This window comes from Euleptes europaea, chromosome 6 (genome assembly GCF_029931775.1).
Source record: "Euleptes europaea isolate rEulEur1 chromosome 6, rEulEur1.hap1, whole genome shotgun sequence".
NCBI lineage: Eukaryota > Metazoa > Chordata > Lepidosauria > Squamata > Sphaerodactylidae > Euleptes > Euleptes europaea.
Window position 1 is genome coordinate 89179051 of NC_079317.1, and position 15729 is coordinate 89194779.

General features: G+C 39.4%; 1 protein-coding gene across 1 annotated transcript in view; it reads left to right on the forward strand.

The window, feature by feature from the left end:
- The window catches only part of GTF2H1 (general transcription factor IIH subunit 1), a 29632-nt gene that overhangs the window by 7460 nt on the left and 6443 nt on the right, over positions 1-15729 (forward strand). Inside the window, exons 3-12 of the mRNA XM_056851626.1 lie at positions 425-617; positions 1934-2096; positions 3713-3806; positions 5416-5565; positions 7052-7131; positions 7802-7935; positions 11197-11284; positions 11450-11538; positions 12797-12914; positions 14813-14903. Coding sequence (XP_056707604.1) covers positions 425-617; positions 1934-2096; positions 3713-3806; positions 5416-5565; positions 7052-7131; positions 7802-7935; positions 11197-11284; positions 11450-11538; positions 12797-12914; positions 14813-14903 — 1200 coding nt within the window. The remainder of the gene's footprint in view (positions 1-424; positions 618-1933; positions 2097-3712; positions 3807-5415; positions 5566-7051; positions 7132-7801; positions 7936-11196; positions 11285-11449; positions 11539-12796; positions 12915-14812; positions 14904-15729) is intronic.

Below are 15729 nucleotides of genomic sequence, written 5' to 3' on the forward strand. Positions count from 1 at the left end.
TTTCTCCATATCTTGGTCCCTTGTGAGGAAAGATGCCATAGCCCACTTACTGCTAGGGTCATATAGAGGTAGATGCTCCATTGCTATTCATCATATGATTGTTTTATTGGAAGCTTTGTCTTTTGGGGCCCATCCCTGGGAAGAAATCTACAGAAAGGCTCAAGAGTTTGTGGAACATGAACAGCTACAGGCAGAAGCTGTAGCTCAGTAATAAGAGTTCCTGCCTTGTATGTGTAAGGACCCTAGAGTACAATCTGTCTTAAGAAGTTTCAAGTAACTGTTAGGAAAGGCATCTACGCATCCACCGCCAGTTATTGTCTATCACATGAACTGTTATTTTACATTTTTATAAGGCAGTTCCTTTTTTGGATAGAAATAAGGTTTTTGAGGGGGCCTCTGGTATAATCTTTTTTTTTTAATATAGGTCAGAAAATCAGCCCTGAAGGAAAAGCCAAGATTCAGCTTCAGCTGGTATTGCATGCAGGGGAGACCACCAACTTCCATTTCTCTAACGAGAGTACAGCTGTGAAAGAGCGAGATGCAGTAAAGGATCTTCTTCAGCAGTTGTTACCCAAGTTCAAGAGGAAAGCTAATAAAGAACTTGAGGAAAAGAACAGGTAATAAAGGTGGTTTTTAAAAAGGGAGAGGTGCTCCCTAGTTTGAAAGTCTTTGCTAGACAGTAATCCTGTGGTGAAAATCCATGGCTTGGATCCGAGTGCGCCGTTGCAGGAGTAGAAATAATGGAAGTCCTTAATTTTCCTTCCCTCCCACTGCAGTCCCCTACAACGCTCTGTACCATGCTATTTTGGAATGAATTCTTAGGAAGACCTTTTTGGAAGTCTGCAGTGAGGAGTAGGAGGTGGGAAAGCTCTGTTGCAAGAGCAGGACTCAACATGGAAATTGGGGTTCAAGCTAGTATTTTATTGAACCAACTTTGATCGGTATGGTAAAATAACGAACATTAAAATACATGCTGTCATCTTATTTGGGGATGATTATTGGTTCCACTTTACAATAGAGTGGAGAAGCATGTATCCTGGGTTCTTTAAAAAAGCTGTATATTTATGAAATAACGTAAGACTTGAATGAGTGTGATATAAGCTGTTTTAAGTATTTTAAACTAATTGGAACTGAATTGTACGTGGTGAAAGTGGTACGCTGAATCATTTCCTTTGTATTCAGTAGTTTTACTATAAGAGTCGCAGGTTAGGACTGGAAAAGACCAATCCTTCTAGAAAAGAATAGATCGGCTCTAAAAGAGGGGGTCTGTGGAAGGGAAATAGTAAGTGGTGCTGTTTTAAGAGTTATACAGTGTTATGATATGTAGCTTCTCTGGTAATTCTGAGCTTCCTGTTATGCAAAAATTATGTAACCCATTCTGGAAGCAGAAGAGCATTTTTTAATTTAGATTTGTTTTTCTAATGCAGTGCTCTAGCATAAGATGTAAAATAGCCCTTTCATGAGTCAAATTACATTTGGCGCTTGAATGGGGCTATTTGGATCCAGCTCCTTATATTCCTTTTAATCAGTTTTAAATAACATTAGTTTATGATCCTTCAATGGCAAAATAAAAATTTCATTTGAAAATACCTTAAGAGGAAAGGCAAAAAAGCAAACTATTTTAATATGCCTCTTCAAAGTCCAGTCACTATTGGAATCATCTGCACTATGTTATACCTTTGTATCATAGTTATTTGTCAATTAGCATTACTTTGCTGTGAATGTTTCATTGTAAATATGTAGAATAAGGGAGCATTCATTAGCTTCTTTCAGATGAGTGCTATTTTTCATTGTTTTCATTTTAGTTTGCCTCTCAAAATACTGTTAACTTATGGTCACTTGCACAGAAACTCTAAATTCCTAAAATCTAGTAATCTAGTAAATTATCTTGGAAATGTATATTCCCATACTATTTTAAATCTTCTCTTATCAGAATGCTGCAAGAAGATCCTGTTTTGTTTCAGCTTTATAAAGACCTTGTTGTGAGTCAGGTGATCAGCGCTGAAGAATTCTGGGCCAACCGTTTAAGCATTAATGCTATAGATAATTCTACTGCGTCGAATAAGCAGGATGTGGGCATTTCTGCAGCTTTCCTGGTATGTTCATTGTTATGTTCGTGTGGTTTTTAACTGGTGAAAGTGACCTTTTTTGGAATGCAAAATGGAATTTTGCAGTAACATGTGATGGAGCTAGAATTTAAACTTAAAGTGGGAATATTCTGTGACAAATAAAACTAATGCAGTACCAGGTTTCTTTCATCGATTCAGTTAAAATAAAACATCTGTTGGTTCCCCTTGGAGAGGAAGGCAGGGCATAAAAGAAGTAAATGACATAAAATAAATTTTCACAATATCCTTACTTGTTTGTTCTTACAGGAAATACAGCTGGGATCTGAATAGATCCATGTGTGTGCAGAACTAGTTCTACATCCACACTGGGTTTGCCTGATAACTCTCTCCAGCTATAGTTTCTTATGCAGCATTGCAAGCTACTCTAGAGATTCCCAAGTGTCTAGAATAAGAATTTAAAGTCACTGTCCCTTTTCCAAGGGTGGAGGAATCCTGTTGTTGCTTGTTGTGGGATATAAGCATCACATGTCGCTGCTTGTATTATTTATAATCTTCCATTCAACCGTTTATTTTCCTGATGGTAGCTGCTTAATTATACAGTGTTTATAAACCAGGAAAACAATTCAACTTATAAACATCAGAAAAATCATATGTCATGCAAGTCACACTCAATCTTGAGAGGAACAATAAAATGTTTTAATGTGCATTTCTTTGAGTGGTAATAAATAGGCAGGACTTTCGATATATTAGAGCCCATTCCTGAAGGGAGGGTTAGATCCATGGTGGCCAGGAGTGGCGCAGCTGTGCCGCCTCATCAGAGGCTTCCCAGCTTCTGGAGAGACAAAAAAAGACTTTCAAAAAATTAAAAAAACGGGGAAACAAAAAAAAGTGGCATAGCCACACCGCTTCTCAAGGGGGCATTCCCGGGGCAAACGAGGTTAGGAAACTGCCCAAAGTCAGCCCTCGGGAACACCCCCCCCCCATGCCAGTGCGTCCTTTCCCTTCTGGGAAATCTCTGCTGGTGTGGCTACGCTGGCGGCAGGGGTCACCAGCTCCCAAACATGGGCGTGTTTGCCCTCACACCAGCATAGGTGCTACCTTATTCCATGATAAAGTGGCACCTACACCGATGTGAGGTCACCCTCTCCTAAGGAGTTCCCCCCCCTTCAGGAACGGGCTGCCCATTTCACTGTGGTATGCAGAAGGCATTCAGTTGTGCTGAGAATGTTCTGTTCCCATTTTATTTGAATAGATATCCAGTGTATATAAGCATGACTGAAACCCATATGCTTCAGATCAATGATTTCAATGGATAAAAGATTTTAATACAAAAATATTTATTACGCTTGCTTACTATAATAAAGAGTAGGTGATCTATAGAGGACTAAATTCACGCAGTGTAACTATACTTCGTTGTATAGCTCTGAAGAAAGTAAGGTACCCATGGTCCAAGCTGCTGCTTTGGCCCACAATGTAAAACAGGCAAGCATAGAATGTGGTCTTATAATGATTTTGAGATCGCCACTGAGTCTTTATAAGGATATGTCCAAGACAATTGGTTGCATAATACACACAGGGTACCGGCTTTATGTAATCATGACTTGACAGTTTTTAAAATGTTTCCTATGTTTCTTTTTTTGTAGGCTGATGTTCGACCTCAAACAGATGGATGCAATGGCCTGAGGTATAATTTAACTTCAGATATCATTGAGTCTATATTTCGGACTTATCCTGCAGGTAAATAATTCATTTTAGTGCTGAATTCTAACATAAGGGTCATTAAATGTTTTACTCTTCTCTGCACTTCATGTACTGCCTTGGAAACATTTCCCCCCATTATACAACCCTCAGTTAAACCTTTAAATCATCATATGCTCTTGGTCAGACATCTTGTTCTATTGATCAAGGCAGGGGAGAACAAAAGCAGTAGAGCACAAAAAAAAATTCTTTGTATGCTTCTGTCTTGCCTCTTTTTTCCCAGCTGGGAAGTGACGTCTATAGAAATGGGGGGGGGAAGGAACTGATAGCAGAGTGGCAATTGGAAGAATTGCAGTTGTAACATGGTTCAAGAGGGGAGCTATGGAATGTATAGGGCAGAAATAGGATTTATCCTCAAGTTTCAAGTATCCCAACCATTTCAAGTAGTATGAAGTGAGGTACTCTACCTCAAGCCAAATTGTTGAGTATCTGAGGAAGTGAAAGAATTGGCCTGCCCCTTAATGTTGAAAGTCCACTTGCCAACCAACCTTAAATCAATATTGCTAGTGAGTATTACAGGCTGTTAACTAAGCACACAGTGCTAAATGCACAATTAGCAATCTGATTTTCAATTTCCTTATTTATTTTAAAGTCGATACCATACCAAACACATTTCTGCAAACCCCTGTGGACATCTGATGTCCTATAGAATTAACATCCATTAAAACACCAAATGCGTGGCATGAAAAATGATATAAAATGCAGTAGATCGCAGATAGTGAAATGGGACAGAGCAGTTGGCCTCGGGCAGAACAATCCTAACAGGGAGGGAGGGGATAAGAGCCAGCTCCCTAAGCCTTTTTGGGCCAGGAACGCCCCTTTTTGCAGGTGCCAAGTTACGCTGCAAAAAGGCAGGCGTAGCCCCATGGAACTCAATGGAGAGTTTCAAAGGGGTTTCTTGAAAAAGTCATTCAAGAGGCAGCACAGCTGCGCCATCCCCAGGCGCTTCTTAACCGCCTCCACCCCTTAGGATTGCACAGTAAAACTTTGGGTCATCAGCCTGATAACATTGAATGGTGGGTACAGGGCAGTAGGGAGACAAACAGGGTTAACATAGGGCGAAAACGCATGGTCGCTTTATCCTCCTTTAATCCCTCTTTTAGCCAGGATCAAACGCACACTAGGCGAAACGCATTTCGTTTGATCCTGGCTGAATCCTGGCTGAAACAGGCTGAAAAAAAAAAGAAACAGTTATTAAAGGAGGATAAAGCGACAATGCGTTTTCACCCTTAGAGTGACTTTTCTGATTGGGTAGGACAAGAAGAAGGAAACTTCTGCCCATTGTGTGTTAACAGAATTTGGAAGCCCTTTAGTTGATATTGAATACAAATGGGAAAAATTTTTTTAAATGTGCATTGGTATGAACTGTTGTATCTAATTTTGAAATCTGAACCCATGTGCAGATAATGGGAAAGGATTATGTTTTAATTTACTCTCCATCAGTTCTGTAATTCACTCCCCATATTGCACTTTACCCAGAATGCTGAACTGTGTCCATGAGAAACAAGCTTAAAACAATCATAACATTTTGTTGTAAACATCCCCTTGTTGTATTCTGAGTTAAGTATACCTTGCTTCATATTTACAGTAAAAGTGAAATATGCAGAAAATGTTCCTCATAATATGACGGAGAAAGAATTCTGGACGCGATTCTTCCAGTCTCACTATTTTCATAGAGACAGGTTGAATGCAGGATCAAAAGACCTTTTTGCAGAATGTGCCAAAATGGATGAAAAGGGTATGTTTTTCTTTCTTCCCTTCTCAGCAAGTGCTAGTTAGAGCTTCTAGCTAAGTTTCAACCTCTGTAATTTAAACAATATGTAATAGTCTCACTAATTAAACATGGTACCTAAGAGCAAATTAGTTCTGAAATTAGTAAAGTATTTGTTGGAAAAAGTATTTAACAATCCACTTCTCTTTGCCTTCCTAGTGTGAGTTAGATTATTGAAATCAGAAAATCAATTGAAACTTATTTACTCAGAAGTAGGTTCCGTAGATTTGAATGGCACTTGCTTATTTTTAAGATTGCCACCATCATGTCTGTAAGATGAAAACTGCTTATTGGTGTTCAGTTTTTGTTCTATAAGATTGCATGCTTGGTGGTTTGTATGTTGAGAAGGAGGAAGCAAGAAGGCGAAAAGACACATCACATTGTACAAAGATGATTCACAGCTAGAGAACTACATGCTGTTTGTGAAAGTTTCATAGGCACAATCTACTCAGTATCCATAAAAGTGAGATGGCAAAGGCCCTATAGGTGGTCAATTCCATTTAGTTATGAAAGGGCGGCAAATACTTCAGTTGTATAGGTAAAGTTTGGTTAGTGTACAGTGCAGAGAAAACACCAAATTCTGGCACCAAATTATATTTTGGTTTACAGCAGGGGTGTCAAACTCAATTGTTACGAGGGCCGGATATGGCATAAATGTCACTTGATTGGGCTGGGCCATGCCTCGCCTTGAGAGTGGGGTAGGCAGCTAGCTCGCGGGCCGGGTAAGAGCTCTTAAAGGGCCAGATCCGGCCCTCGGGCCTTACGTTTGACATCCCTGGTTTAGAGTGTATAAATCAGCTTATGAGCTGTGGACCTATGAGGAGTCAGAGGGGAGGGCTGCTTTATGCTCCCTGATGTGGTTCATTTACCTCCTTGCCTTACTGTATATCAGCATTTGTGATTGGTTAAAAAACCAAAAATAGAGACCATAATATTGCAGTGTAGTGTTGTAAGATGTCAGGTTTTTTAAAGCTGTGATATCTGAGCTCACACATGCACAAGCATCATTTCTTAGTTCAGGTTTTTTTAACTTTCAAAAAGGTTTTCAGATTTTTTGCAAACCTGCCCCCCCCCCCCCCCAATCCATGTCTGGTTCCATTGTGTGGATTTTTTGATCAGCACAGGGAAGCCATGTTGATGATTAGGTATGTAGATGAACTTGAAAGAAACCATACATTTAAAAAGAAAATTAAAATAATGATGCAAATTACTAAGTACATGTATGTGTGAATGGGGTGGGGACTAATTTGGATGGTTTTGTACATTTATTCACAAGACTGATCATGAATATTTTGTTAATTTTTTAACAGTTGGATATTCAGATTTTATGAATGCTGTGAAATTTGCAAAGCTTAGAAAACTTTTCTTAAGATTTACACTTCATATCATTTCTGGGCTTTAATTCTATAATTCTGTTGTATAACTATAATTGTGGGTTTTTTCTTCAATGTAGGGTTGAAGACAATGGTCTCTCAAGGGGTGAAAAATCCTTTATTAGATTTAACAGCACTGGAAGATAAATCATTGGACGAAGTAAGTACAGGTGATTTAAATTATAAATTGTAAAGAATACCAGGAATGGGTTGAATGTAAATCATTTATCGGTGATCCAGTGAACACATTTGGGTTTTGGATAAAGAAGGATCCATAACCAGTTATCTAGGGAAATATCTCTAAGATTGATAGAGTGATCCCTAAGAGTTTAATGGGAAATAGCTCTGGTGAAAGTAGTGATCCCAGGCCAGTTTAATGGAGAAACTGGGAAAGTGTGTTAATGTTCCTAACTCTTCCAACTAAAGAACCACTGTGTAAAAAACAGGTTTAAGAAATCAGTGACTCCCAAAAGAAATCACTCTCAGTAGAAAATAAAAGTTTAAACACTTGTATGCGGACCACCTTGATACATTTGGAGTTACAATATATCACTTGAACATAACCATCTCAAGTATTATTTCTGTGAAGTGTATGGCTTTCATTATGCTCAGATAGGGGGTAATTGGATATTGGTGAGTAAAAATCTTTCAGTACTCATGCTGTATATCATTTCATCAAACTGTAGTGCAGGGAACTTAGTAACAGTTTCACTTTTGAGTTGTAGTCCCCGCTCTAGTAAAAAACGCAGTCATTATTATTTCAGCTTTTTCCATCTTGTGACAGACAACGGGGTCTCATTCAAACTCACTGTAATGGCTGTCTCTTGTAGGGTTATGGTGTTTCCTTGGGACCTTCCACATCCAACTCGGTCAATAAATCAGTAAAGGAGAGTAGCAATGCTGCCATCATAAAACGCTTTAACCATCACAGTGCCATGGTCCTTGCTGCCGGACTCCGGAAACAGTGAGTATCGGCACAGAACATGCGGTGAATTTTAAAATTACATGAGAATGACAGAGCTAGAAGCTTTGATCCCTCTAGTTTGATTCCAAGAATTTAACATGGAAAGGCAGTCCTTCACCCTCTCAAAATGTTTGTAACTTGAATCATTTGACCAAGTTGCAATATGTTGAAAGCAAATAATTAAAAATATCAAAAAATTTTCCAGTTGAGGTAGGCTTCCACTACTTAAGAGATAAATAATTATAGAAGGGCCTTTACCCTGGCCAGGTGGGCAGCCTTACCCTCTGCTATGCTAGAGGGGAAATTTAAGAAGATACCCAGGGAGGAGAGATTCTGCCCTGTATATCAGGGGACTTAGAAACTATCGAGCACGCCCTCCTGAACTGTAATTTGTATACATTACCCTGTTCTAAGTTTATTGAGCCCCTCTTATTGAGAATGGGACCTGACAGGACAGGAGAAAAGATTGAGTTGCTCTTACAAGGGGATAATCCTTCAATCACTTTACAGCAGAGTGGATAAAAATCAATGATTTTTTAAAAAAAAAATTTAAAAAATCGAATTTTTTTTAAAATTTAAATCGGATTTTTTGATTTAAATCGGATTTTTAAAAATAAAATGCTTTTGGAGAAAAAAACTTTCTAAAGATAGTTTTCTATTTAAGTGACATTATAGTCCAAAGGCTATTCATCAGGAAATAAGGATTTGTTTTTAATTATGTAGCATGAGGCTTTATATTTATGCAATGTTTAAATTTTTTGGTAAATGAATTCCATTAATCCATTCACAATGTCATGCTCTTCCAGAGGTTTCTGTAAGATTATTTGGGGGAGTTTTTCTAAAGAGAAGATATTATCACAGATGCTTGTTCTTGCAGTTCTCAAAAGTGTGAATTTGTGTCTACAGAGATAACATGCCTTTTCTTCACAGAAAAAATGTTATAAAATAAACATACAAAGTTGAGGGGAAAAACTTAATCCCATTGTTCCTTTGCCATACATAGAATCAACCCCTTACCTCTTAAATGCTAAGTTCCAAGAGGTTCAATGAATAGATTGTTTGGAGTGGAATAGATCTTCACAAGTAGATAAGTGTGAAACAGTAAAAATGAAAGTGCAACCTTGTGAGCAGAATACTCCACAAGTCTTGGGATCTTTGTGTAATAATTGTGCAAGTTAGTTGCATGTCTGTGCAACTCAGACTTGAGGCAAGTGCTGAAGGCACTTTGATTATGGAATCCTGCATGGCGGGGAGAGGGGTGGGGATGGGGTGGGGGAGGTAGTTGTTAATTTCCTGCATTGTGCAGGGGGTTGGACTAGATGATCCTGGTGGTCCCTTCCAACTCAGTGATTCTAACCTCTTCCCAATCCCACTGGGTTCCAACAACTGCACTAACACTTAACTGTACAGAATAGGCACTTGAATGTAGAAGCAAATCCAAAGGGGTGGTGGAAATAGTAACTGGGATCTGTAAGTCCTTGGCAAGACCTTGAAGTGCTTACCAGTCAACTAATAAGTGTTCACTGGTTCTAGGCCCTTCTTCCCAGGGCTCGCCTGACATTGTCCAAACAATGAAGTCTCTACCTGGAACTTCAGTCCTGCAGCAGGAATCCCTGAAGTTCTCTGCTCCAGTCCTTGGTCCCCCTTTTCCATCTTTCCACCAGGCTGTTTCTCCTCGGCCTGTTCTTTCTGCAAGCCTGTTCCAGCCTAGGCCTACCAACTGTATCTCCCTCCTCCCCTCTAGAAAAAGGCAGGCCAGCCTCTCCAAAGCCAGGACTGCTGGGAGATATAGCCCCTCTGAGATTCTATTACATTTGTGTTTATAGCCTGAGATTTATCACAATATTATCTCCCTGGAGGAGAAAACCTATAATGGCAGCAGGCCATAAAAGAGACCCAGTTTTGGAGTATCTTAATTAAGTTCCTCTACCTATGGGTAGCCGGCTCAAGGTTGACTCAGTCTTCCATCCTTCTGAGGTCGGTAAAATGAGTACCCAGCTTGCTGGGGGTAAAGGGAATATGACTGGGGAAGGCACTGGCAAACCACCCCATAAACAAAGTCTGCCTAGAAAATGTCGGGATGTGACATCACCCCATGGGTCAAGAATGACCCAGTGCTTGCACAGGGGACCTTTACCTATGGGTAAGGCAGGCATGTGTGCAAAATGCAAACACTGCAGCAAAGAAATGCAAGGCCTGATGGCCCAAATGAAGCAATATTATAAGAAGTTAGGTTTATGTAGAAAACCATGATTTAAATATAGTCTTACTCATGATTTAAATCGTGAAAATCTAGTCTTACTGACTAGTGATTTAAATTGTGATTTAAATCGATTTGATTTAAATCAAATACACCCTGCTTTACAGGTTGCAAAATTTTGCTTGGCAGCAATGAAAAATCAACGCCATAGAACAGTCTCTTAGCCCAATTGGCAGAAGTGTCTTGGCTGATATTTCTCTTTTTAAGTGTTATAAGATTCGGACTGTAATTCTTTGTTTGTAAGAATATTTTAGTCCATGTTTCTGGTTTTATCTGGTTAAGGGCCGTAATTAAACAATCTGAACTGGTTCAGTGGTAGATCTTTAAGGTAAATCTGGGTGCATGGAGGACTTGGCCCCAAATGCATGTGCATGGTAAAGTGTGTGGGTTAAGTGCCATCAAGTTGCTTCCAACTTATGGTGACCCTATGAATTAATGACCTACAAAACGTCCTGTTAACAGCCTCATTCAGGTCTTGCGAACCTGTTTAGTACACGTCTCCACTGTCCAGTAATCCAGCTCTACACATGCTGGTGCCGATAATTTAAAAGAAAAAAGGAGAAATGTAAAATTGAGAATTTAAAAATCTGTGTGGACTGGGGGAAGCGCTTTTTTCAGATTCCAATTAATATGTTATCCAGGACTCTTCCCTTCAAAGTGGTCCAAGCCCTTAAAAGCTTATGGCATCTCATGCTTTTGAGGGGCGAAGATCAAGATCGAAAATGCCATTCACAGTGCTGTGTTCAGGCATAACGTCTTTCATCTCTTTGTGCATTGGCAGCTTCTTGGTTTCCAGAGTAGTACTCCAAAGGATTACTTCTGGAAGAAAATACTCTCCATTACTCTTCCCTTTTCTTTCTTGGGTGCATGCTTTACTGTTGCATAGAAGAGATGGGACTGGATCCCAGCAAGTGTTTAGTAGAACTCGGGGGGGTGGGGGGCGAGAGATGTATGGAATAGCTTGGGAGAAACTAATATACAGCATGATTCATGGTTTTCAGAGAAGCACAAAATGATCACTATAGCGAGACCGGTAGTATGGATGGAAACTCCAAGGATTCAGATTTCTTTCAGCCACCGATAAAAAAGGTAAGGCCAAAGGCTGCCTTTGCAAATTCTAAAGAAGCAAAAATAAAAACTATGTTTTAGGATTGATTGACAATACTCCATGTGTGTTCTTCACGGTGGAAAATCATGTTAGGAATGTTAATTATGCATGTGTCTACAGAATCTTGACTGTGTTTTATCTTGTAGGTAAAGCTGCAAGAATCAATTGAATATGAGGATTTAGAAAATAATAACAGCATTAAAACTATTGCACTAAACCTAAAGAAATCAGATAGGTATGTCTTATGAGTAAAATGAAACCGCTTGGGGCACAACAATGCCTTTTTACCATGTTGTAACAGTTTTACAGCCCATTCCTCAAATGATGGCGTACAGGGACGGCAGGGAAGAGGCACAGCAGCTTTTTTTGTTTAACTGGGGCCTTTTGCCCCATAGGGAACAGCGAGGCTGCGCCTGCTAAAAAGCAGGCGCAACACCACCGTTCCCGGCACCAGCATACCGGGCCAAACCAGGATAGGGAGCTGCCTAGCCGCCGGCTCCTCCCGGAACGCCCCCGGAATGCCCCCCTGCTCCGGCGCGGCCTCTCTACGCCGTGGCCTGTGCCACAGAGAGGCCGTGCCAGTGGAGGGGTGAGGCGGGGTCCTGTGGCACTCCACCGCCGGTGGGACTGGCCTCGCCGCCTCCTAAGAGGTTTTGAGGTGAAACCGCAGGAATGGGCTGTTAGTACTGCTTAAGCTGAAGCATATGCTCTTGTATTGTTATAGCTATTTTTTGCTATAACATGTTCCAAATTTGTTTTCACTTGCTTAAGTAACTTAAGCAGATAGTTAAGTAGACTGCAGGTGGTTGCAGTTCTTTCCTGGTGACATGACCTTTCTCTTGTCATTTTTCTGGTTTTTAATATTTTTTCTGAATTTAGAGAACCATGTGGCTACAATTTTTTTTGTGCATGTGCAAGGCCTGATGTTTCTTTTTGCTTGCAACGCATTGTGCTGGGTATGTTGTGCTCCAGCAGGTTGCCTGGCCTTGAAGAGCAGCACTGGGGATAGGACGGGAGGATGCAGACCTGAGTCTGGTGTTCACACGAAAGGTTGTCTAAGTGCAAGGATCCAAAGCACAGTAATCAGTTCACATAAGCTCTGTTGAAGTAAAATCAGGGCCTGATTGTCTGTGCATGTCTGTGGAACATAGTATTCAAACCTGAAACTTGGCCTGGGTGGAAATGGACCTAATATCTGTAGTCCAAACATCCCTGTAACTTGATAATTCTGAGAGGAGTGCAAATAGGAGTGATTACTGCATGCAATTTCTGATGCATCTAAGTTTTAATACCTTTAATAGAGGAATTTACTTTTGTGCTTACTGGAAGCCAGTATACATGTCTTGTAACTTTAAAAAAAAGATTAACACATTATCATCGGGTCAACAAAAAATAGGTATTAAACCCCAAAAGCAAGCAGAAAATCCTTAAAATCGAAAATTGGATTCTGATTCTCAGAAGTTTAGTAAAGCACTTTTTTTTGTCTTCAACAGGTATTATCATGGTCCAACACCAATTCAGTCACAGCAATATGCAACTAGTCAGGATATTATTAATTCTTTGCATAGTATTAGACAAGAAATGGAAATCTATGTCCCCAAACTAACTCAGGTAAGATGAATCAATGGCTGTGCTTTATTAAAGGGGGAAAACATTTTTGTGGTTTGTATTTTTGAGGATTTGATAATGGTATTGATGCTGTTTACCTGCATATTTTCACCACGTAGAATAAACTTTATATTCCCTATCTTTTGCATGTTCGAGACTTCTTCCGTAGTTGTATTTATGAGGTAGAGGTTAACAAGCTTTCATATTTAACTTTATTAATGTATTGGTCTTTGCGTACAGTCACTGTTCATGCTGCAATTTTGTACACTGCAGCAGCCGTGTGCATAAATTCTCAAGGCTGCTGCACTTCTCACAAATTTATTATTTACTTCATTCATACCCTTCCTTTCTCTCCAGTGGGGACCCAAAGGAGTTCTTCCCTCCTCCATTTTATCCTCAGAACAACCTTGTTGTTAGGCTAAGATTGTGTGACTGCCCCAAAGTCACTCAGTGAGTTTCCATGGCAGAGTAGGAATTCGAACCCGGGTCTCCCGGGTCCTAGTCTGACACTCTAATCACTACACCACACTAGTGCTTCCGAGAGGAGCTGCTGACTGCCCCTGCATGCTCCCAGTGTGTTTAGTAGGGACTGATATCCATACCCTGCCCACCTCAAACAGAAAAGTATTCCACTGTTTCCTTAATATGGTTCTGGTAGGTCTTCAGGAGAAGAATTCACAATTGTGAAATCGGAGTGGATTGAAAAAATGATGGAATTAGTAGAAATGGCAAAACTTACGGCGTCGGTAAATCAAAAGGATGATAATGAATTTGCAAAAGATTGGGAGGCATGGATTAATTATTGTAGAGATGAACTTAAATGTGATATTAACAAATGTATTTTGATCTAATTCAGAAAGGATGTATTGGGCATTGATGGCTTTGTTATAATTGAATTAGAAAAACAATACAAAGAGGAAAAAAATGTTAACTAAAAGATCAGAGGAGGGGGGAGGGGAAGTCAAAGAATTATACTTTTTAAAATGCGCAATGGAATGTATAATGATTATTTGGAAAAATAAAATAAAAATTTCATTAAAAAAAAAAAGAATTCACAATTGTGGAACAACTGCATAAAGCATTTCTGCACCTTTGCTAGGTGGACATATTATGCAGACACATGATTAGATTCTCTGTCAGTCTTAAAGACTGTGAGAGAATATGTGGAAAAAGCCATCTTTTAGGAGCATGGCCATTTTGATGTATTACTGCACTTGTTAGGCATTAAGGACTGAATTATAAAAATTGTAATTATTGCTGAATTAACTTGCTATTTTTCCTGGGTTGTCCCTGGTTGTTTTGGAATTCCTTTCATTTAGGAATGAATCAACAGATCAGGATGGTTTTCCCACTGCATAGCCACATATTCCACTCTATGTGCTGTTCCTGAGGGTCTCCTGAATCCCAGGGGTAGTGTTTAGGGAAGGGCTTTTGTAGTGGGAGGAGCAGGGTCCACTCAGGGATTGTTGAACCCAGCTCAATTTCTTTTCAGAGAGGGGAGTGAAAGTTTTGTCTTTTTTTCTTTTTGCTCTGCCTTCAGATTAGTTGAAACAAATGATTATCGGTATATGCATGTTCTGATAGTATTTACCTCAGCTGTTTGTTGAGGAATTTATTCTATTAAATTTGAGTTCTCTAAACTGTGAATTTGTATTTAAAATAGTTTGTTTTAAACAGTCTCAGGAACCATTATGGCTGAAAGATAATCTATAAATGTAGTGAATAAACACATGCCCCCCTACAGTATATAACACAAGTATCAGCTTAGTATATCACTGGAAGATAATTTGTACAATGTAGTAACAATAATATGACCTATATCTATCTGAGCCCTTACAACTGATCTTACATCTTCATAGTTTTCCCTGTTTGGTGACAGAAAATTATTTTGGTTTCTCAAGGTTATTTCAAGCGGTGCTGCTAGTAGTGCTATCTCAGCCCTGTCACCTGGAGGAGCACTTATGCAGGGCGGGACACAGCAAGCCATAAACCGTAAGTACTTGTCGGACTCACTTATCTCTTCAGTTGTGCAATCTGTACCGTAGGGCCATGTAAGCAATGTAGGCTCTCTGTAATACAAGTTGAATAGCAATTAGGTTGTTTAATTGACCAGTTCATCCCTTGGCAGTGTTCTTTTCTGCTGCATGTACAAAGGGAATGGGATAGTTTGCTGAGAAACTTTCTCTTCTGAACTTTGGCATACGATGCTTGTCACAAACCCTGGCTGCTAATTGAACAAATTAGGCCTAAGAATTTGGTTTTTTTCCGGTTTAGCAATGTTCTTTCTATTCCATCCTTGAAAAGGATAATGTGTGAATAAAATGGCTTCATGCCCAGAACTGAATCTTAAAATATTCATAATGAAGGGAACACTGGTTTGCAGCAGTTATTTCTATGGGGAAATTAATTCTATGCTCAAAATTAATTCTAAGCTCAGACATGCTTATATCATGCGTTCAGAGGAGAAGAATTAAATGGTTTTGATAGTCATGTGAGTTTCACGTAATTGGGCCTGTATAAAACAGCCCTCCCTAAAACACTACTGACTCTCTCAGATGGTGGGTTGCATGAGACTATCTAATCTTTTTGAAATTCTATTTAATCTTTTTATCTTAAAATAAGATAAGAAAAGTGTATGTTTTTCGGTTTCTGATTTCATTGACATTGGCAAGTATATTTTGTATTACTGTGCTTCTTTCACGTTTAATCATTTTGAGTGGTTAGGTTGCTTTTAAATAAAAATCTTAAAAGATAACAAGAGTAATGTTTGGCTGGGATATAAGGTTTTCACTTGACACCTGGAATAAATAAACTTCTG